General features: G+C 37.8%; 1 protein-coding gene and 1 long non-coding RNA gene across 2 annotated transcripts in view; one reads left to right on the forward strand and one right to left on the reverse strand.

The window, feature by feature from the left end:
- Positions 1-204: 204 nt before the first annotated feature.
- On the reverse strand, positions 205-12777 carry cep126 (centrosomal protein 126). The gene is made up of 12 exons (XM_043264254.1): positions 12548-12777; positions 11623-11742; positions 9839-9984; positions 9594-9699; positions 8741-8930; positions 5029-7045; positions 3406-3561; positions 2994-3115; positions 2602-2659; positions 1578-1754; positions 1355-1419; positions 205-1264 (listed from the first exon to the last, which is right to left on the reverse strand). Exons 1-12 carry the CDS (start codon positions 12577-12579, stop codon positions 1181-1183), a joined length of 3273 nt encoding a protein of 1090 aa, XP_043120189.1. The 5' UTR covers positions 12580-12777; the 3' UTR covers positions 205-1180.
- A 360-nt stretch (positions 12778-13137) lies between these two features.
- The window catches only part of LOC122323124, a 32869-nt gene continuing 22087 nt past the window's right edge, over positions 13138-23919 (forward strand). Inside the window, exons 1-3 of the long non-coding RNA XR_006246948.1 lie at positions 13138-13177; positions 13743-13844; positions 13935-14073. This is a non-coding gene — a long non-coding RNA (uncharacterized LOC122323124). The remainder of the gene's footprint in view (positions 13178-13742; positions 13845-13934; positions 14074-23919) is intronic.

Below are 23919 nucleotides of genomic sequence, written 5' to 3' on the forward strand. Positions count from 1 at the left end.
ACACATACAATGTAAATCTGTATCTTTTTTATGCTTAACCGACATTCGACTCAGGTCAAGTTACACAAAAAGCCCTTTATCCTGTTTTGGCACTAAGAAAACAAAGCAAAAGAAATATTTTTTTCTCGTTAAATTAATTTATTTTTCTCCCAGAGTCAATATTATATAGAATAAAAATACTTTTATGCATACATACAATTCTTATGAAAATATATTTAGAATCTTAGGGTAAAAAATAAATAGCGGCTAATTAAAGACAAACGTCACGTGAGCATATAACACATTTTCCTTCAAATGTTTTTTTAAAAAACGTTTTATTACACAAAGATTAAAGTTTTGTGTACTGCCGGAATCATTTCAAACATATTACACCCGATTAAAGGAACAGTTCAACCAAAAATGTATATTTACTAACCCTCCGTTAGAGTCCGTTCAAGATGTAGTTTCTTCATTGGAACAGATTTAAAGAAACAGAGAAAAAAAATTCTCTCTGCAGTGAATGGGTGCCGTGAGAATAAGAGTCCAAAAATATATATCCACGAAACTCTAGTCAATCGATTATCATCTTGTGAAGTGAAGAAACAAAACAAATCCATCATTAAACTGTCGAATAATAATATTTCCTCCAGTATAAATGTCCCCCTGTTATCTTCTTGCATCAAAATCATTCGGATTTGTTTAGAACCGTTTAGCTTTCGCTTATAAACACTAGTTGAGCTGTGCACAACATTTTCACAATATTACGGATTAATGGATATTTGAAGATAAAGATAGTTTAAAGTATAGATTTGCTTATTACAAATATGATGGTTCCCACTTCACAAGATGTTACTTTATGGAATGGATTACTTCTGGATTATTGTGTTGTTCTCATCCTTCTGACGGCACCCATTTACCGGAGAGGATTCACTTGTGAGCAAGTAAGTTTCGCCAAATCTGTTTAAATGAAAAAAAAATAATTCATGCGCATTCTGGACGGCCAGGGGGCGAGTATATTTTCTGCAAACGTAAATTTTGGGGTGAACTATGTTTTTAAGAACAATTAAATACTCCCAATACCTCTCGAGTATTTGAGTATGCGTCGGTTATACACAGCATGTAACCATAAGGTCCGAAGGTTTGCAAAGTGCAGCGGAGAGGAAGCGCTCGTGGGAGTGGTGGATCATGGGAGGTGTAGTCGCTAACGCTGTTGGCTTCTGTTGCGATTATCAGCAGAGGCTCCCCGCCTACGCACGGTGACACCTACAGTCTCGCCCGTCTGGTTCTTCAAGGATGAGAAGACAGAAAGAGGGGAGCAGGTCACATTAGTTCAAAGGAAAAGATGACTTCCTCCGAACACAATGGCGATACTCACAAAGGCAGGAGCCAAAGTAAAGATGCCCCTCACCGCTGGGTTGCCGCCAGCTGTATCTTGCACATCTGTTAAATCAAGTGGAAGCTATCAGGAACTGTTGATATTTTCAAAACGTTCAAATAAGAAATGCTCACGAAAATGAACAATGAAAAGGTAACGTCTTCGCCTCAAATCATACACGTATAAGCTTCGATTGTGTAAATGATTTTAAAAAGAAGCTGACATTGCAGGCGTTGATTAAGTCTCTCGAGGGACTGCAGGATCTTCTGCTCCTCTAGTGATAGATCGCTGACGCTGAGCGACTGTACTCTTTGGCTCAATGGACCAATCGGAGCGTTGCAGAACTTATGGGTCTGAGCGCAGTCCACTACTTCGTGAGAACCGTCTGACATCTCCGGCCCTGTAACAGTGGAAAATAAAAACAACGCTAGTGCTTAAAGTCAAGGGTGTTAAAGAATTTGACTTCTTACAGCGGTTCGATTTACTCACACACACTGCTACTTTATTAATCAAATAAATTAAAAACACGATCAAGGATTCCACTGTAATATATTCTCTTTGCCCTCATAGCTATAAATTAGATTTGAAGCACCTCACAATATTATATTTTTCCAGTAATATTGAAGAGACTTCAAATTGTACTGACTGCGTAATGGTAGTGTAAATTTGTAAAAACATTAGCAAAACGTAACAATTTCCCTCATGTTCATGTGTTGAGAAATAAAATGAATACAACAACTAAGTATCTTTAAAGTCCATCTTGTGCACTATATTTCAAGTTTAATTAAACCATGTGATAACTTAAGGCAAAAAAAAAACCAGAATAAAAAAACAGCAATATTTTCAGATAATTCTTTCATCCCTGTGAATTATATTGTATGTCATATGGACTAGTTTTATGATATTTTTATGGGGTTTATTGACTGTTTTTGGAACTATCTTTGCGTGGCTGTCTAAATTTCTCAATAAATTACTTAAGAAAGAGAAAGAATAACAGCACACTGGATTGAATATTTACAATATGGACCAATAATTATTTTTTTAATAATTATATAATAATAAGTATTTATAAGTATAAAAATGGTTTCGGTCGAGAAATGTCTTTAAAAATGCTGCATCTTACGTGATTAATGTATGTTTGTATATGAGAATAAACTATTTACATTTTAAAATTGGTTTCCTTTTGCCCAGTTGTAAAAATCTGCGAGGAGACTCATTTATCTACAAAACAGGATATCAGAAATTACCTTCACTGTCGGCTGCATGCCCGTTTTTATTTGGATGTTGAGGTTTTGGCACAGTGACCTGGCAAACCCAAAGTCAACAGTTAGTAAACACTTAATCCAAAATGTTAAAAAGCCAAAGCAACATAACACAAACACATAAATTATATCGTCAGCTTTACTTTTAAGCAAACTTCCAAGGAGCTGCTTTAATGGAGTTTTTTTTGTATTTATTCACGCAGTTTTTATTTATCAAAATGACATAAATATCCTTGTCAGCTGAAAGACACATATGGAAAATGCTTTTCCACAGCACTAAACTAGATGCCAATAGCAAATATAACTAGGTGTAAGTCAGTATTTCTTTGCTTATATATAATATATTTTAAGTATCGTTAGGATATGCGTATACATACCTGATAAGGAAAACTGGGCTTTCTCTGTGCTGATCCTGCTGTTTGGTTTCTGTTGTTTTCCACTGAAACTCGGTTCTTCACCATATTACCCTCCATAGCCTGTCTCCTTATTGGACTTCTGACTGGTTTACGGAAGAAACGCAGATTGTAAAGTACATTCATATCTAAGCAGCACGTTTCAGGTGATTTGCAAACCACTTCACTTTAGGTAACTGACCCAATTACCATTAATATCTTAAAAAATAACATATGGGCTTTGGCATGACTCCAGTGAAGCAACCGACATGTCTTTATAAATTTTTCAATCACTTGCATTACATTAGCAAGGTACTCTTTTTAGCTCTTTCAGGAGATAGATGCATTATAAGAGCCCGTTTGACATCATTAGTTGCATAAAATGACAGGCTCTTACTGTTAGAGGAAGACAAGAAAAATCCGCCCATTTTTGAGGCTCCTTTGACACCACTGATCAGACTATCACCATTGATAGTGACATGGGACAGACTGGCACATACTTGAGGCGAAGAAGACAACGGGCCATTGTGAGCAAGAAAACTTTGAGGGTCACCTAAGTCAATTCAGTGTGAAAAACACAAAGAGAAAAAGATGTTAGACAGATTCATTAAAACGTCCCAAGGCACGGAAGTCAGTTATCCTGTTCTTGAGGTCTCTGTCCTCAAAATGTAGAGGTTTCCTGATGTTATAAGAAATAATTGACCCTTGAGGAACAGTTCATCATTAAATGGATCCATTTCAAGAGAGCAGTAATCCCAAGTGATGCAGACTCTATTGATCCAACACTTAAAAAAATCCTTTTCCAAAGACACTAGAAAAACATCCCCCAAGAATTTCGAACAAAGCTGCTGTTCTTTTAATCGACTCCCAGTTGACTATATGACAAGGTGCAGTGAAAGTTCATGGGAAGCTGATTATTCCATGACTATTGGTTTCGTAATATATGGCCCGGAACGCTCCTTATCAGTTTTAAAGGCACCTACTGAAAATGTTTCTTTTTTCTACAGCAGGTTAACAATCGTTGCCAATATTTGAAAGATGCAAAGCAGAATGGAAAAATACAGAATTAGGGAAGCAATTATCTTTTGTAACTAGCATAATATTGGTTGTAACTTGTTACAAGCATGGCGCAACACGTATTTTGTCAGTGCACAGTTAAAGAAAATATTATTAATAATACCAATATATGTATGCCTACTAAAACTTCAAGCATTAACCTAATCGGTCACACTTTATTTTAGAGGCCAATTCTCGCTATAAACAAACTACTGACTACAACTTTTGCCTCAAAAAAACTCCTAATTTGCTGTTAGTAAGTAGTTATTAAGTTTAGGTTTTGGGTAGGATTAGGGATGTAGAATAGTATAGTCATGCAGAATATGTGCTTCATAATAAATAATATAATTGTAATATAATAAATAGCCAATATGTTAATAAGCAACTAGTTAATAGGTCTTTAAACTACAGTGTTAGTGCATGATTGACACAAAACTTTTGTATATATATATATATATCTGAAGTGTATAAGTAACCAATGCAATGTATTTTACATATTAACCAAAATTATGGCAACACTTCAGATTAGGAAACACATATTCAGAAGGCATTAATGTGCCTAGTTAGTACTATGCGTTATGCATGCTAATGACCTACAATTAATAGTGAGAATTGTCCCTTAAAGTGTTACAAAAGGATTATATACTGTAATGTATATTTGTACTTTTGCCATATACATATATTATTCAAATTTCAATCCGTTTCCAATTTGCAATATGTATTATAAAAACTATTTGTTGGTTTATTTACAGTGGAATGACTATGCAATTCTGTTTAGTTTTTTATTATTTGAAAAAAAAGGGAGAAATAAAGTTGAAAAAGTGCTAAGTTAAATTTGAAAAAAAGATTTGAATACAGTACAATAAACCAATAAACAGAGTTAACATGTTATATTGAGATTTAAAACTCACTCAGGTGAATCAAAATGTTAGGACAAAAATGCAGAGTTTGGGATTTTTTTTACCATCTTTACTTGCGAGAGCACTTCGGACTCCATGCCACAGCAGCGAGATCTCCTCATCTGTAGGAGTCCGGTCCAAACATATGCCATTTTCTCCACACCTGCGCCTGGCATTGTCTGCAAGGGCATCTGGAGGGGAGAGCGAGCAGATGCCTGCCTCATGGGTGTAGGTACAGCAGGGTGGCACTGGAGCACAGACAGCATCTGTTCTGAGAGTAGGCCTATAAACTATTGCCTGGCTATCTGGAGTGTCTTTGCAAAGGGCCATATCCTGCAGATCCGGTCTGCTCTGTGCACCATCATCATCATCATCATCATCGCAGGATGCCTTTGAGATGTACACGGGACCCTCAGCTAAGTTACACTCCACAGCTTCGGCTTTTGGAGGGGGTCGAGGCACCAAAATCTTCCCCTGGGCCTTGGCCACATGTTGCGCTTCTCTGGCAGATTGCGGTCTGATGATAGTGCCCTTCCTGGCCCGGGAGGTAACGGGACACGAGCCGACTCTGGCTGAGCGCGCTCTCCGGGGAGTCCGTGGGCCCCCAGTGCAGAGAGCTCTCCTTTGAGAGGTGGGCTCCTGTGCACGGCTTTCTTGGGGCCCTACATCTGCCCAGGCCTGTCTAGTGGATTGGGGCCCAGCGGGGACAGCAGAGGTCTTATTGGAGATGTTCTTTGATACCCCTGTGAGTAAATTCACATGGTCAGAGTGATCTGCCGAGAGCTGTTTATGGGTTTGTTGAGGCAGGTTAGTACGTCTGCTGGGGTCTCTAAACACTCGGTCCATCCCCTCAGCCCCATCTACCTCATCAAACCAGCGTAGTTTCTTCTTAATGGTCCTATTCTGTTCTGGCTCATTGAGTCTTGTCCTGGCCAGCTCTACGCTGTCCCGGATTAATATGGCCACTTCTTTGGTGAAAAGCAAGTGGCCAGGAGTGTAAGTGAATTTGACAGTACCTGATTTGGATTTTAAATGGTTTTTAAGAATCCCTTTCAGGAATCTGACATTGTTGTTCGGGGCACAATGGTTCACAGGGTTTGCAGATGTTCTGTTTGGCTCTTCCATGCTTTTAGAAGACTTCAGCATTTCAGCTTTTGCCAATTTGGTGACATCCGTTTCATTTTTAGGACCTATGCTTATACACTCCTCCATGCTCAGTGGTTTGGATTCTATCTTAAGCCCTGTGGCAACATATACATCTGGTTTTCGTTTAAGTGACTGTGAAGAACTCAGCTCTTCTATTTGTTGTATGTTTGGGGAACTCGTGTCAGTCCGATAAGTTATACTAAGATGGGCAGAGGAGCTCGAAAAGGCTTCGAATGAACTGCTGCTGTGTTTGCACACGCTTGCTGGAAGAGCCGTCTGTGTTTCTGATAAATGTTTAGCATATTTTTCCTCCAGGGCTCTTGTCTGCTGCTTGGAGTCTGACTTGAAGACTTTAGTTCGACTTGAGAATTCCAGGGGTGTGGTATCTGGTACGGCTTGTGTTTTGCAGTGGGCAACCACAGATCCTTTGTCTTTCAAAATGTTTCCTTGAGCGTTCCTGTCATTATCATGAGTCATGCGTTCTGAATTATTTGCAAAGTCCTGCTGAGTCAACTCTTTTTGGCAACCATGGTTGTTGAAGGTCTGCAATTGGTCTTTTGAGTTATCAAATCTTTCTTGCATGCAATTCCGGAGACTCCTGTTTTCTTCTGTTGACTCACGATCGTTTGGTGAGGCTGAGTTGAGAGTGAGTTTGCTTTCCTGATTTAAGAACTCCTCCAGAAAGCTCTTTGCTATGAAAGAGGATGGGTGAGATGGTGAACATGGGTTGTTGGACTGTCTGAATGGTGCTGGAGGGTTTTTGGGGTCTTGGAGATCAGGTGGACCCATTGGTAGGTAGAAAGACTGGGTACAGGTGGTGCTCTGGTGGGAGCAACAAACCGGTGCAGTGTCATGGCTCTTCTGAGTGTCTCCCTTCTCTAAGCTGTCCAGGCTAGACAGACTCTCTGTCTCGCTATGTGGGGTATCAAGATACTCCTGAAAATCAATATATACATATAAAAAACATTAGAGCACTTATACACTTATACTGGCAGACTGGATGCTTTTTGGAGATCATGTTGCATGCATGCTGCAGAGGGATTGAAAAAATAAAATAGGAAGTTAATCTTTAACTCTAATGTTTTACAATGAATAGAAGGACAGATCAATATACATATATATTACTAAGATATTTCAATGTATTTGATAAAAGTCTTTTATGCTTACCAAGGCTTGATTTATTTAATCAAAAATAAAGAACTAAAATATGATTACTGTTAAAATAACTGTTTTCTACTCTTTAAAATATGTTAAAATGTAATTCATTCCTATAAAGGCAATGCTTTAGTAGCCATTTCTATAATGTCACATGATCCTCCAGAAATGATTGTTATATGACTTGCTACATTCACATTTTTCTTCAAGATTCTTTGATGAACAAAGTTAAAATAAAGAACATTTATTAAAAATTAAACACTTTTGTAACATTTACAATGTCTTATATTTAAGCACGGTGACATACTTTAGAATATGTAATACTTGTCAACTATTAACTATGAGTATTCCTCCAATAAATTCCAAATTTTCTGCTTGTTAATAGTAATGTAGTTGTTATGTTTAGGTATTGAGAATGAATTAATATGTGCTTAATCAGCACTAATAAATGGCTAACATTTTAGTGATATGTATGCTAACAGGCAACTAATACCTGCTTATCCCAAACATTTGAATGATATTGTAAACATGTGAATAGTTTTTAATTTTTAACAATTCTCAGAAATTGTGTTTTTTTTCACTGTGCATTTTAATAATCTAAATCAATCTGCAGTTGGGTTGTGTTTGTGCAAATAAACTCTTCATATATTCCTTCTCAAACACTGATCTAAAATTATGCAAGAACCTTGAGTTCTTAAGAATCTGTATTTACGTATCAGTTTAAAAAACATGAGTATCGCAAATGTTAAGTAAAATAATAATATATAATTAATATCCAGCTGTAAAACTATACACAGGTGACTATGAAGGGCATTTCATAAATCTGACTACATTTGTGCACTGAATGGAACACTTTTCCAAGAATACCTAAGCTTAAAACCTGTCCTATAAATAGGGTTATTACCTTCTGTGTCCTGCTCTGTTCACAGTTCACTGTATTAAATTATGTGTTGGCTACAAGCCAGTGCAGGTAACATTCCAGCTGGTGTGTGTAAGAAGACATAACTATGTGTGTGAGAGTGAAAGAATGTGTGTTTGAGATATAGAGAAAGGGGAATGTGCATCTGTGGTTTTAATATGCGTTTGTGTGATTAAAGCTTCAGAATGAGCTCATCTCTTTAAAACACCTCCGTTTGTTCAGAAGATGCGGCGGCGTGTTGTGGCACGAGGAGCCCTGGGCTTATATTACAATGTCGTTCTGTTTCCCCAATAGTGAGAATTAGATCTTAAAACCCTCAAACACTCTTTAATCAAATTTGCCAACAGGCCTTTCAACACACACATTCACGGCCCAAGTGAATCACTGCGAACTATCACTTGTACAAGGAAGTTGATCGAAATTACAATCTTGCAACCGTAAACAAACAAAAGCCTCAACTCGGCATCGCATTAACTTCCAGATGATCGAACTCATTAGCAACATTATATTACGAAAAGTTATTTAAATGAAAACCGCTATGCGTTTAGTATATTGACCTGTAGATCGGCCTGCTCTTTTTCTTTCAGATCAGTGTGGGTGTCCTGCTGCTCGCTGAGGAAGAGCGGCTGGTTGTTCTTGAAGTTGCTCAGGCTCTTCTCCTGCAGGAGTTTGGCGTAGGCCTCGGCTGCAGATAAGGCACGTAGGTGACGGGCGCCACCTGAAGGCTTTGGGGAGGGAGTGCAGCTCCTGAAATAAAGAGGCGATAATAATGCACATATATTTATATAGCATCTTTTATACAAGAAATGCTGCCCAAAGTGTGTACAGTGCTAAAACTATTAGTCATAAAGCATAAACATAAAGTCATAATTACCATAATTAACGTAACATACAAATAAAGATGAAAATTATTATCAACAAAATGCATTAAAATGGAATAAAAAAGCTTTGTTTTCTTTTAAAATTCCATAATAAAACTGTATAGAACTGTATACTGCCAAAACAATGTTTTTTTCCAAAAACCCACTTTATTAATAGCATCAAAAATAATAATTTTTGTTTACTAAATGTAATTTTACATTTATATATATATATATATATATATATATATATATATATATATATATATATATATATATATATATATATATATATATATATATATAAACTTAACATACCTTTCTTAAATATATACATGCATGTGTTTGTATTTATATATGCATAATAAATATAGTACAAAACCTTTATTTTGGATGTGATTATTCACAACTAATCATTTGACAGCACGTTTCACATATACTATTTATTAAACTTTTGGGTTTACATTTTTATATTGTAGATGGACTAAAAAATAAAAAAATGATTACAAAACGTTATGTATAATATATTGCCATGGCAGTTGCGTCGTACCTAATAATGGCGGAGCCACTTGCCAAAAAAGGAGTGTAAATGTGCGGACTGCCCTGAATATGATGAAGTGCTTCATCAAGGTTGAGTGGTCTTCTCTTAAAGGCTGCTGAAGGACACAAATGAATTGATTTCAATGGTGGGTGAGATTTACATCACATACTGAACTAATAATAACCGCTAACAGACAGTTCAAGGGATAAAGAGAGCACGCAGACACATGGATTAGGCTGTTTCGCTGAACTTACCTGGTCTTTTTCTCTGGGAAGGAGGGAGATGAGCTCTTTGGAAGTTCTCTGTAGCATCCTGGACCCTCTGATGGCGCTGCTGTAGAATATTCTCCCTCAGTCTCTGCTCCTGAACATCCCATTGTTTCCTTCTCTCCTCTAGGGCCCTAATCAGACAGTAGGAAAATGTGTGACCTTTCACAGTTAGACAATGCTTTGCACGCACTGTGTCCTCTTAAAGTTATAATTAATTATTTTTAAGACGGACGGAAGAGAAGTTTGGCAACCATGTGTAGCATATCAAATACACCACTTGACTTAAAATGGAAATGAGGCTTTAATCTAATTTGCAATATCAGCTCATTGCGCAAGCTGCCGTTATCTCAGCCGTTTGCTTTCCAGGGTCAACAGAAACCTGAGACTTCTGTAACAGATGCATTTCAGCTAAATTCATTTGTTAATGGAAAAGAAACTAGCGCATGCCTGTGCTGTGCCATCAGTCAGACACTGATGCAAAAATCACACCATAGTAGCATCCCGAAGAACCCAGCTTTGTCATTTTATTTTAACAATTAAATATCTTAAGAGACTTATTAGCCTTGACACACAGGGACAGATCTAATCTACAGTGTAAGTATTTTTAAAATAATATATAATAAAATATTACTACTTAATAAGTTTTTAATTAGGCAGTTTTATCACCCTGATATTTTTAACTTTCAAATATGAACGTTTATTTTGAATACATCTATTAAACGCACGCACATCATAGAAGCGTTTTCGTATGCACGAATTTAGCATTTATTTATTTGTGAAGAAAGACGAAAATGCTCCTGCACGTAGTCAGGAAATTCTGTAATGTACTCGGTATGTTGCAGGAGTTATTTAATCACCACAAAAATACGCTCCGGATCTGTGTCCCAGCTTTCTCTGAACTCAGTGGGGGGACGTACTCGTCTTCCTCACCATCACTGCCTCCTATAAAGTAATGTTCCTTTGCTCTTGCTGATTAGAGCTTCTATTTCAGGCTGGTAAATCCTGGCTGACAAATAAAGGATTGTATAACAGTATCTGTGCCCTGTAGGGTAGATTCACTTTCAGTGTGCACAGGGAGCGACCAGGTCAGAAACCCAGACTGAGTCATTAACAGCGTGGAGACAGTTCTTAGTATATCTGACACTCACTGTCAACACTAGATTCAGCAGCTGCGCATTGCTTCTGATCTCTGGGACACTCACCCGGCAGTCTTTTAGCGTAGCTGCCTCCTCGGTGAATACGCTGACGCTATTTTTTTCTTGTTATTGCCAGCTCATCTAATAACAAGTCTCCAGAGACTGAAAGCCTAGAGCTGTGTAGTTTAATATCCACGCTGCAATGTATTAAATGTTTAAGGAAATAGATGTTGACATGCTTACGAATTAATCATTTGGATGGACAGCAAAGAATAAAGTTTTTGCTCCTATAAACATTAAATTATCTATTCAGTTTGTGTTTCCGTTTTAGGCATTTTGGCCCAAAATGTGAGAAAAGGTTTATTGTTGACTGAATATTAAGTGACTTAAGTGAATTTTTTCATAGTTTTAAATTAAGAGTAGTGAGAGGTATACATATTTCAACATATTTGCACATGTCAAAATTATTTTGGAAAGGACATCTGGAATGGAAAAGTAAAAAAAAAGTTGTGGTTCAAACCTAAATAAGTAAAATCAACAAAAATAAAACGATTGCATTAAAAAATGCTTTTTAAGATTTTCTACACGATAATGACATTAATGTAATATCTTATTCATTTTTGACATACTTACTTTCGTCTGCGATTTGTTTCCAGGGAAAGTTTGTGAGCCCGAGTTCGACAGTACCTCTGTTCTTGCACCAACGCTTCTCTTTCATCTTCATTCTCTTCATGTACGTCTGATCTAATGTTCCTAATGTGATACAATGTCAAGGAAGGTACGATTATTACAGGATAAAACATTATCTCGTGATACACACAGCACAAAGATACAACAACAAAGAAAACACAAAAATAAAAAGTAATTTCTAAACAAAGACAACATTATAGAACATGTATAAACATATACAGCTTGTGGCCAAAAGTGTGTAAGAAAAGTTTTTTTTTTTTTTTAAAGTGTGTTATTTTATCATATACAGAATAAGGTATTGAGAGATACTATTCCAATTTAATATAGTTGATTCCTATTTTATTACATTTTAAAATGTTATGTATTTCTGTGACGACAAAGTTGAATTTATTTTAATTTATTTGTTAAATTTATTTTAAACGTTTTAAAAATTAAGAAGAAAGGAAATGATGCATTAAATCAATCAGAAGTCACAGTAAAGTAAATTATAATGTAATAAATATATAATGTTCAACATCATATATAATATAATATTTAAATAAGATACTACAGGCAATAATAAGGAGCATTATTACTAATTGAGCGCCAATAATAATTAAGCTTCAAATCATTAGAGAGATCGCTGCTCAAATTACATTTTACAACACATTTAAATAAAATTTTAGCTTTTATTTCTTTTTAAAAAATATAATAATGTATACTTGACTGTATTTGATCATTAGTTAGCCAAGACCATTACGTAAGAATAATAAATGACGCCTGTTATGTTTTTCTAAAGTACAGTAGCCTAGTTATTCGCCACTAGTAAAACTATGAGAACGACGTCCATATAAATAGACGCTGGTAATTCAGACAAGGAAAAGGATACGAGTAGTAAAGTGTGTCCTCCAGGACTGGCATCCCGAAGATCAGGATGACAAGCTGATGACAGATCTCCACACACCACGCTTCTCATCCCAACAAGAAAAGTTGCATCTTATCGATCGCGCAATAACATAACTGGCACGAGCGAATTTATCTGCTCAAGCAAAAATATTGGTGCAGTGAAAAAAAAAACAACCGGCCGGCAAGTTAGGCTACTAAATAAATACAGACGGTAGGGCAAAATTAGGACACTTCCTACCTATAACCTTATCATTTCCTGTTGTTTGAGAAAAATTCACATAAATTAAAGCAGTCAGGGTAAGCCTTTATCGTCGGTCGCTACGGCTGAAACAGTTGCGCCATGACTTGGTAACCACCGACGCGCTTCCTTGACAACGGACGCAAACTCGTGGTGGAGGCGTGGTCACATCCATCAGAAGCGTTTCTGCGGTTGGACGTTCTTCATTCTCAAGGGACGTACTATATTGCTGCCACCTGCTGGATTAAATGCGCAGCAGGTTACTCCACTCAATTCCAAGAAACAACTCTTTCAAACAGCGAGTTTCAAGGAACCGGTTGAATGATGGGATTATTTGCGTCATGACGCAATCTTGCGTGACGCGCTGCCAAACAGGTGAGCTACAGTTCAGTGTTTATTGTGCTTTGTTATTTTGTATTAATACGATTTGTAACTTTTGTCCTAGTTCAGTTTTCTATAACCGTTTATCTAATCCCTTGCGATTAGTTTTATGATAATAATGGTCTTATTGTAGTAAAAGTGTAGTAATGCCATTTACAGCTATGCTACATTTTCGTAAGGGATAAACATTTTATTTAGAAAACAAGTAAATTGAAGTAACATAAATAATACTAATATTCATGCAACCTGCCAATTGTGTGACATTTTTCACGTAAGCTATATAACATCACACAATCAAATAATACATTTACAGTAGCTTACGGTTTATTTGTAACATTTAACTTACTTTTCGCTCCATCATTCCAAACATGAACGAGTCAGTGAGTCAGTGAGTCGTTGTGAACAGGTGTAAGTGATTCATTGAAGAGAATGACTCGTTCGCCAACGGAACGCCACTAGTTCCAGCAGTCATGCTTTCTTGGGCTCTCCATCCGTTTACCTGTAGAGTCAGTTTCGTTTTTCTTTATTTGAAGATTTTTCACACATTAACTGCTTTAAGTCACTTAAGCGAAGTCCTCCGAGGACTGCTCCTGTCTGTCACAGCCGCTGCAGAGAGTGAACTGAAGCGAAACTGCTGGTTTAAAGATGTTTGACTGAGAATGTGAGTAGCCGACAAGCCGTGTCGACCCGTTCAGGTACGGTTCTTCCAGCATGACATAGCCTCTTTTGAACCACATCGCTTTCTGTCCAGGATCTGTACTCTACTGTCCGCCCGTGAGTGACCCTCGCGGCTCTTCAGACGCATCAGTATGCTGGAGAATCCTTCTCTTCCTCTGTGTCTGTATCAGCACGTGCCAAAACATAGGGAAAAGGGAAGCGATAAAGAAAAAGTGAGTGGAAATGCAAACTTCAAAAAAACTTCACACATGCAATCAAACAGCAGTGGAGCAAATTAAAAATAAAAAGAATATAAATCATTTATGAGCAAGAAATTATTTTAATTAAATACATTTTAATTGTCTTTTAAAATAAATACACGGGTAAATAAATAAATAAATATATATATATATATATATATATATATATATATATATATATATATATATATATATATATATATATTGTAACTTTTTTATTCAGTTGGCTATATTTGTCTTGTAAATGAAATTTCTACACTATATATTATTAGTTTTAACTTTTATAATTAAATGATCAACTTCAGTTTTTATTTAAACATTTCAGATATTTACTGCTCATGCATCTATCGTTAATTTATTTATTCAGCAAGTGTTTTTCTTTTGTACAACTCGCACTCATAACCAAAATCTACAATAGCACGTGGGATCATTTTATGCAATAGAAATGTCTCATCACATTCTGGCATTCTCTACCTTACAAGCCTGTATTGAAATAAAGCAGTAGATTAGTTCTGATTTTGCGAAACAGAAGTTCTCTGGTAATATCTGACCTTACGCGCGCAATCTTTTATCGGCCGCCCTGGCTCGTTGCCACAGTTAAGCTGGTGTTTACAAGGGATCTGAAATGAATTAATGTGACTTACACTGGCTCCCAGGTTCTTGTTGCTTCTATTTCCCTCTTGAACCCCCCGTTTGTACTAAGCAAATAATAAAGCCAGGCTAAGCATGTGGAGGACAAATGTAATCCAGATCTCTGTAATCCAGTTACTGTGAGACATCCTCTCTGATCCGGATTTACAGTCACAATGAAACACTGAGGGTGTGAAATGTATGCTGCCACAGAAGTGCTCTTCCAGACCGCATAGGGATTAAAGCTGTTTATACAATCCTGATATTAACACACATTAACTCATTACAAAACTGGCAAAACCCCTTGAGATACTGGTCCCCTTTCATCTTAAGGGACCGAGGGTTCATCGGTAGTGGGTGTTGCGTCTCCGCAGGCGCGTTATATAATTTCCTCCAGCAGGAGACGATGATGCGCCATTAACGGCGCTTAACCGGTTTCTACTTCTCCGCCTGTGCTCTAGAGGGCGCTGTTGCCCCTTTTATTTGGCTTTAAAATCGTGGGTGGGTAAATGCGTGTGTATGTGTGGGAAAGACAGTCTGTCTGGAGAGATGGGGGTCAGATAAATTTTGCTAGTACAATTGTGTCGAACTGTCATCTGAGGAGGAAAGTGCTTCAATAGCGCAGAGAGTCTGACAGTGAAAGCCAGCTTTCCTTCCCTTTTATTGTGGCCCTCAGGGTAACATGAGTGATCATTTCTCCCAGACTGGCGGTTGACGTGTCACAAAAAGTGTCTCGCAAACCGCATCGTCTGGGATTGATTGGCTCTCTCTTTGTTCAGTAAAACACGAGGTAACCGGATTTCGATTGGACTGTGTTTATCCTTTCTTATAAAGGATGAATTTGTCCCCGTGTTCTGAGAAAGAATAATCAGGAAGTAAATAGTGGAGACCGGGGCTGGCTGTCACGCTTTATTTTTTGATTATACAGACACCTACCTTGAAGTCTTTGCTACAGAAGAAGCTTTTCAACATTTCTACCTTTGTTGTCCGGGAAAAAAAACCCGTAAAAACACGTGTTGAATTTTCTGTGACAACATGCCCCCGACAGCGAGGCATATTGTTAGACAATTGTTGTCACGATGGATCCTGCTATTAAGCTGCCTGTTGAACAGTAATGAAACGCAAAAGGCGACGTACAAAATGAATAGCAAATTAACTGCAGATTTTTGTCTCCCCAATATGGTTATCGAACAAAACAGACTCACAAAATGCAAAGTGTAACCCATTTAAGGGGTAATTATCCCAAAAATGAAACTTCTGTGAACATTTTTTTTTCACCTTCATGTCATTCTAAACCTGCGACCTTCTTAGTTCTGGTGAACAAGCTATTTTGAAAAGCAATTTTTTCCACATAAAAATCAATGAAGTTTAAAACAACCTCCAAAATATTTTTTTTTGTGTTACACAGAAGGAAAAAATCGTGCCGGTTTTGAATGACATGAGTAAATGTAGAACTTTTTATTTTTGGGAAAAAGTCGATAGCACTCTGAGGAATAATCATTATGCAGTTTCATGCGGAAACTCTATTCGCTTCTTCACAATGAACATTTATTGGTATAGGTTTGTTATTTAAAGTCTAATCAAAGCCTAATCTGATTGTGGGTTCTTAAAGATAATGCTATTACAAAACCTCATCTTTTAATTAGCCAATTACAGAAATGCTTAAGGTGAATAACTGCGTGGCTGGTACACACTGTTTCACAGCTGAAAGTAGAGTTGCCTTCTGGGCTTCTGCATATGATAATCTGATGAGGTGAAATAATGAGTCTCCTAGTGAAATTTCCCTCGATGATATTGGTCAAAGCTTCAAAACTTCACATTGCCGTGAGGAAAACTTTCTGCATTTTGTACAGAGAGTAATGGTCTTATCTTTGAAAGCTTTCATTTATTAGCATTACAAAGTCACCAACCGAAGAAGCCCAGAGAGGCAGAATAATTACTGCAGAAGGCCACGTATACCTATCTGCTTGCTTGCTGCATCACAGATTCATTCGGACGGAGTTTATTTAGCGATCTTAGGTATGTGGTAAATGCAGAAGGTTATAAGGTTGGTGAGGATCAGTATGACTAGTCAGTCTGAATCACTTCGGTTCTTTTTGTAAAGCTAGCAGAGTTGCCTTTTTTTTTACAGGCAAGGTAAAACTTAACAAGTACTATTGATTGTATCATTCTTTTATGACGCTGTGTATGTGCTGATTCACTCCGCCCAAGCAAAAAAACAACAGGCTTAACACACTGACCCCAACAAAATCCCACAGCGATTGGAATTTGTCGGTATCAGTGTAGTGTTATGCTGTTAAAAGTGTGATGGAGAACCCATACTGACTACCTACCTGAAAGTTTTAGCTGCAAAAAAAGCTATATTGAACATTTCTTTGTTTCACGGGAAAGAAAGATACAGTGGAAAAAAAAGCTGACCTTTTGCGACAACATGACCCAATAGTGTGGTATTATTTATGGGACAGATTTACTAACGGCTTCCACCAGCCAAAAATTAATGGGAGGAGAGTGTTCAAATGAATCACCCAACGAGATTTACTAACATTTGCGCTTGTCAAATTACTGGTATTTGCACCATTATTTAACACCCAAAAAAGCACGCCTTAAACTATTTCACGCTTGAAATTGCTACAATTATTGTTTTTAGGAGGAGGCACCGCCGAGTACAGAAGGAAGATAATTTTTTTCAGGAAAAACACGTTATCTGAACATATTTTTCAAGCCATGTGATTTCTAATGTGCTTCAGGACATAAATGACAATTTGGTATTTGCTGGTTCTACGTGTGTTTTTTAAAAAAAAATTTTTATTCTTTATTTGCGACTACTCTAATTTGTTCTGCACTTGGTGCATTGCGTTGGTCGATACGTAAACGAGATGCGTTTTTTAAAATTTGCGCACTGTTAATAAATCACAGAAATGTCCACGCTCATCGTTGCTGTGGAATTGCGCTCACGCGTTGATTTGTCCTATTTAACAAAACTGGCCCTATATGGCACACAATACACAAAAGGCAACAAAAATGAGCAAATTAATTTACTGACAGCTGGCCCAATCTCCCCAATACAAAACTGTTTTACGAAAACACATTTCACACAGTCGTACTGACCAAATATACACCTGCGCTCTTTCACTATTATAATTTTCTTCCTCTTCTGTTCTGGTTTGAAAAACACTTTAGAACTTTAGTAATATGAATGACAAATGCTGCCTCTCTGTTTCTCTTAAACGCTCAATTTTAGTCAATCAGTCAGTTGGGTGTCTTTGTCTGCTGGATGTTGATCTCCCCTGTGCCAACTGAGTGTTTCACAGTATGCCACAACAGACTCTTCATTTCATGCCTGTGTCCTTCAAATAGCTTCTGCTCTCAGCCTATTATCGCCATAATCATTTCTGTGGCCAAATACAGTAAACTGCAAAAAACCTCTTAGGTGTGCTAATGCATCATCTGGCCGTTTTGTGCTTTTTGCAATCTTCGCAAGCCATTGTTGTTGCTTGTTGTTTATTTCATTTGAATATTTTAATGTATTCAAATGCATTTGTAACACCAGTTAAAGGTAAAAAGTGTTCTGTCAAACTATGAATATAGAGTAGTATTGGACCAGCATATTTGTTTGTTAGAAATATATAACGTTCATACCTTGATAAGTCCTGCTGTGTAGCTGATGATACAGCAGTGATCGTTCTCCAAAGCTATTCTGGAAATAGAGAACGTCATGAGATGAAAGCAGCAGCTTTTTATAATCTGTGTCTTTTCCAGATCACCGGTTCGGTTATCTAAAACCTTCCCCTTGCCTATTATGAGGCTCTTCACAAATCTGATAATAAGGTTTACTGCAGATTTTTTACAGCCTCCATTCTTCGCTAAAATGTAAACAACTATAGTGTCCTTTAAATGCGTGTCCTTTTATCTTCGTAACTATGAGAATTCATGGAATGATATGATTTCAGGCCAAAGATGGTCTATACGGATACTCTCTTTTTAGAAATTGCAGTGTTTAGTGATAGAATGAACACTAAAATGAGCATGTTTCTTGACCGAGGTTGGGCTTTTGAGCATAGAACGCATTTCTCCCTGACTTTTTGGAGAAATATTGCACGGAGCTTTCACTGTTCAGCGGGCATACGTTCTCCCTGCAGACTAATTACAATAACTGGAATCTGCTATACGGGTTATTCAGACTAAATAAGTCCTGAGAGAGTTAAAAATATAATATTTGTCATTTTGAACATTTTTCTTTTTCTCTAAGCCGTTTCGATGCCATGGAAACATTACACAGTGCTAAAATACGATCCAAAACAAAGACTCTTAATTTTTATTGCATGCAGTGAATGACAGCGGTTTAGAGAGTTAATTCTGAACAACAGCAATTTGCCTTATCTTTGCAGGTCATTCGTCCTTTCAGAGGCATTTACTGTTTCCGTTGTTGCCTCTGCAGCATTGAGCTCGGTGATGTTGTGCAATTGAATTATTTACACTCGTGTACTCCAACACAAACTGTGACTCCGTAATTGTTCATATCATAGCTAATTCCAAAAGAAAAGACGCTCTCTTTGCACCAGTGTAGGTGCTCGTAACCTTTTCGACATGAAGTGCTATCCCATCATTTACACAGCGATGTTTGGATAACAAAAAGCAACAACCAAAAAAAAGGACACCAAAGTGCTTTAGCGCTGCCCTGAGTGCCCAACTGAACCACACAGAACGACCCAGGGGTCACCTCATCCATTAACTTGCACAACCCATTCCAGCATAGATCAGTTTTTGTCAGATTTATGGTTTGGTTGTTTACAGTGAGGAATATTCCACATATTTGTTGACACATGGAAATCTGGAGAAAAATATCAGCATTAGATACATTTTACCACTTTCACACCTTCATTAGTTTAATCTTTTATTTTAATTGCTAATGTCATTTGTATAATCAAGGGTTGGATTATCATACTTTAAAAGCCAAGTTAAATATTTTATTCTCTTCCCAAAGCACATTTTTACTCACATTATACACTAAAAAATAAAATATTTTTGTTTAATATATATATTTGTATATTACTTTAACATATATGGAGCCTTTCCATTTTACTGAAGGTTTTTTTATAGTGGAATTCTTTTTATATTATGGTTGAATAAGGTCAGTTCTTGTTTCAATGTTTAAAACTCTTAAAACTCTATATGGCAACTAGTAAATACAGTTTGTTATGCTATCATGAGTGGAAATATTTAAACCATGCGTGTGACCAAATTTCCACCAAATTTGTGAACTATCATGCCATGGCCTACACTATCGGCTAAAGAAGGCTGTGAAAACCAATCTACATAAAATCTAAATAAACATTGATTTCATAATGATATTTCCTTACATTTTAAATTCTTATTATCCAATGAAAGGATAGATTTTTTTTTTAAATGACTAACAATGCAGATTAATTTTCACATCCTCCTTTGATCAGGGGTGCCGATATTTTTGGACTGTATAATTATCTCACTTTTTCCTCACGTTTTGCCTTTTGTGTACAGGCAGTGGCACTCGCTTCCAAAGGCTTCCATCCCTTTGCTAGTGTTAGCTGTTCCCATGTGCTTTGTGAAAGCAGAAGATTGGGTGATATCTGCGCTGTCTCTCGTCCGGTGTAATCAGCATACTGTGTCTTAAGGTGTGTTTGAGGCTGAGTGGTGTGAAGCCGCTGTGCTGATTCTCGTCTATGTCATGTTCAGCCTTGCAGCTCTTCTCAGCATCTTCTGACTGTAACGCACTGACACAGGACACAGAATCAGAGAGGGCAAAATGACCTTATTGCGCTCAATGGGGGGAGACACGTGTGGCGGTGACTAATGGCCCATATCTGGGCGAGAACGAGTGTGCGCAGGAGTTTAACAATGTATGACTGAAAACAAATTATAACTCTGCGAATGACTACACCACTCCACTGATTGTGGCAATCCCTGACCATTTGTAAAGGAGCTTTGAGGACAGTGACTAATAGCAGGGGAAGCGCGGTAAACAGGTAATATTTGCTAAGAAATGTGTACTTTAAAATCTCATCTGCTGTGCAAGATTTACATGCTCACCTAATTTCCGCTTCCTATATCCCGACGTAACCCCTCAAAATCGAATTTAGCCGTCGCAGTGTTTGTTTTGTTTCCATGGCAACAGGAGCCGACAAATTCACTATTGTGTGTGCAACTGTTGTGCAGTGAACCTTGCAAGGACAACACTTTCCATTGTTTGAAATGCTGGCTATGTAGCTTCAGCTATTTTATTTTATTTTTAATTATCGCAATCTTTTTCCTCAAGGACCTTTATCTGTCACATTATGCTCAGTTCAGTTTCTCTCGTGAATGAACAGAATATTTTCTTCTGTACTGGTAAATTAATACTTAGCTATTGTAAAAGAGAGACCAATTGGTGAAACAAGTATTGTTAATCAGCCGCATGCCAAGATGAAATTTTAATCAGGACAGAAGCAATATTTATGCCACTCTCATAAGAGCAAATAAACATGAATGCATCCACCATTAAGGCTGTTGACTCAAATATTAAAACAGTAGATCAGTAAATGACAACACTACAATCTCAAGCTAGAACACATAGATTTTTTCATGAGACATCAAAGATGCAAATAAGTGGAGTCAATTTTTTTTATATCGTTTTATTCCATCACATGTTACAGAATAGCTTTGATCGTTTCAAAGTATCTCCTATTAGCCATTTCAATTATTTTTTTTTTGTCGGGTGTTGGGGAGCTATCAAATATCTGTAAAAATGTATGTCATATATTTTCTCTGGAGAGTTCTAGAATTTTCTAGTTTATTAATGCTTTTTACAGTGTATGTTTTTTTTAAAGCAGCTTCACATGTTAAAATATGATTATAAAATAGCGGCTAACAAGCAATGTTTACTGCTGACTGCTCCAGATGCGGAACAGTGAACTTAATGTCATTTACTGTACTGTAGGTTCGCATAGAGCCATTCTGTTCAGGATTATGGCATTTTTTTTAAAGTTCAGTGATTATTTTGGTGAATGACGTCAAGACCCCTACAATAGTTGGATGGCTTACATATAGAAGCCCATAGAAACAGTCTCCAATGAGGCATGTACATTTAGATATCTATGGAAGCAAAAGCCAAAAATGGTGGTCCAAGGACCTCTGCTGCTACTTCCTGTTTAGGGAATTTAAATCCAGTAGCAGACCTTTCATGCAAATGTAGCATTATTGTTTGCATATTCCTTGTTCATTCTTGCCTTGTTGTTTTCCTTCGGTTTTGACCCTGCCTGACTTTGTTTTTTGATCGTTTGCTGCCTGACCCGACCTCTGCCTGTTTTTGGATTTGTTGTTGCCTTACCTCTTATATTCCTGCTTGCTGTGTCTCGGCGTTTGCCTGCCTTGACCATGCCTTTGCTAAATAAAACCTGCTAATCCGCACGCCTCAGACCCCTCAATCATAACAGAATGCTACATCGAACCAGGATCCAGCGGCTTTTCACCTGAACCATGGCCAGTTATGTGCCTCGCTGCATCATTACTAACCCTCAAGCAGGGCACCCGGGTGCTTGAGGACTACACCCAGGAATACCTAGACCTTGCTTACCTCTCAGACTTACAGGACTGCTTATTGATAGACTTCTATCAGCCACTCAAAACACAACTTCTTTGTGAGGGTCCACAGGGCCCACTTGCACAGTTTGTGGAGTTTGCCTTAATGATGGCCACCTCCCCAGAGCCACTGCACAAAATGGCCCCCTCCCCAGAGCCAACGCACAAAATGGCCCCCTCCCCAGAGCCAACGCACAAGACAGCTACCACCTCTGTTCCTTCGGCAAAGATGGCTACCATGCCAGAACCCCAGCACAAGATGGCCATCTTCCCAAAATCACAGCACAAGATGGTCGCCAACCCTGAGCCAGTGCACAAGATGCCTACCACACCTGATCCCTCAGCTAAGATGGCTACAACGTCTGAACCCCAGCACACTCTCTGCTCCACCCGCTCTGCCCGGGAGGGCTTTTGCCATGCTTGCTGTGTTCTGGAGGGTCTCAGCTCTGCCTGCTCTGCCTCAAGACTCTGTATCCCCACATGGACCTGGCTCTCCGTCCCACCGCCCGTTTCACCTCCTATCCACCGCCCTCCTATCACAGAACTGTTTTGTTTTTTGTTTTGTTGAGCGCCAGGAGTCACCCTTAGCAGGGCTACTATGTTACGCCAAGCCAGCAGAGGGAGCCCTTACCTCTAGATGAACAGTGATCGCTTCCTCTTCTGCTACTTCCTGTTAAGCTACTATAAATCCTGTAGCAGGCCTTTCATCTACATGTTGCATTATTGTTATCATATTCCTTGTTCAGCCTGATTTTTTTTTTTTTGATCAAAACCTCTGCCTGTTTTTGGATTTTGTTGTGGAATGAGGTTTGTGACACTCAGCATCAGTATAATTACTGACTGTTTTATTACCTTAAGGCCAAATGTAACAAATGGTATTTTAATAAGTGAAAAACTACTACATTCAGGATATTAATTTTAAGAGTCTTATTTAAAATCAGACCCCCCACCTTAGTTGTTACTATATGCAAAATCCATTGTTCTTTAACCTCTTTTCTATCTGAGCTGCTTTTCCTATGATCCTGTTCTCATCTGAACATTCAGCATATCACGTTCAGAACTGATCGTGGGGGTCACATTGCGCCACTGGAGCTGGGATGCAGAGCCGTATCTACCTTGATCTAATTACTAGGAGGATTCAACAGGACCCTCGCTGCGTCTTCATCTCTTATTCCTTTTCATAATGTTCCTTATTCAAAGAGCTTTTCAAATTTGGTGTCATCATTCTGTACGTACCCTGCGTAGGAGGGAGATCTCCCCGCAATACTGTATGACATGAAAGAGAAAATGCCCTCTACAATCATGAATCTATCAGAGCAGGTGTCAGCTTGATGTCATCACTCCCTGTATTGGCACTCACCATTAAACCGATCACCCTGGGTGCAGAGAAATGAGAGAACATATATTTCTTTTCTTCATGCACATTTTAGACCACAATATAAAATGAGGCTCAAAATCCATTGTATGGCATGGATAGTGGGAGAATGTGCAACCCACAATATGGAAGAATATTCTTTCTAAAGTCACTGAAGCTGTTGTTAGAAGCTCCAATAGAATTATATAGAATTCTGCTATATAACAATCAACATTCTGAGA

This window comes from Puntigrus tetrazona, chromosome 18 (assembly GCF_018831695.1).
Source record: "Puntigrus tetrazona isolate hp1 chromosome 18, ASM1883169v1, whole genome shotgun sequence".
Taxonomy (NCBI): Eukaryota; Metazoa; Chordata; class Actinopteri; order Cypriniformes; family Cyprinidae; genus Puntigrus; species Puntigrus tetrazona.

Coding starts and splice junctions, on each gene's coding strand:
- cep126 (XM_043264254.1), bottom strand. CDS start 12,579: ATGCCAGTCCTGGAGGACACACTTTACTACTC. Junction 9,985..11,622: donor GAAACAAATCGCAGACGAAA/GTAAGTATGTCA, acceptor CTGTCTGATTAG/GGCCCTAGAGGAGAGAAGGA. Junction 3,562..5,028: donor TGCTCTCGCAAGTAAAGATG/GTAAAAAAAATC, acceptor GAATTGACTTAG/GTGACCCTCAAAGTTTTCTT.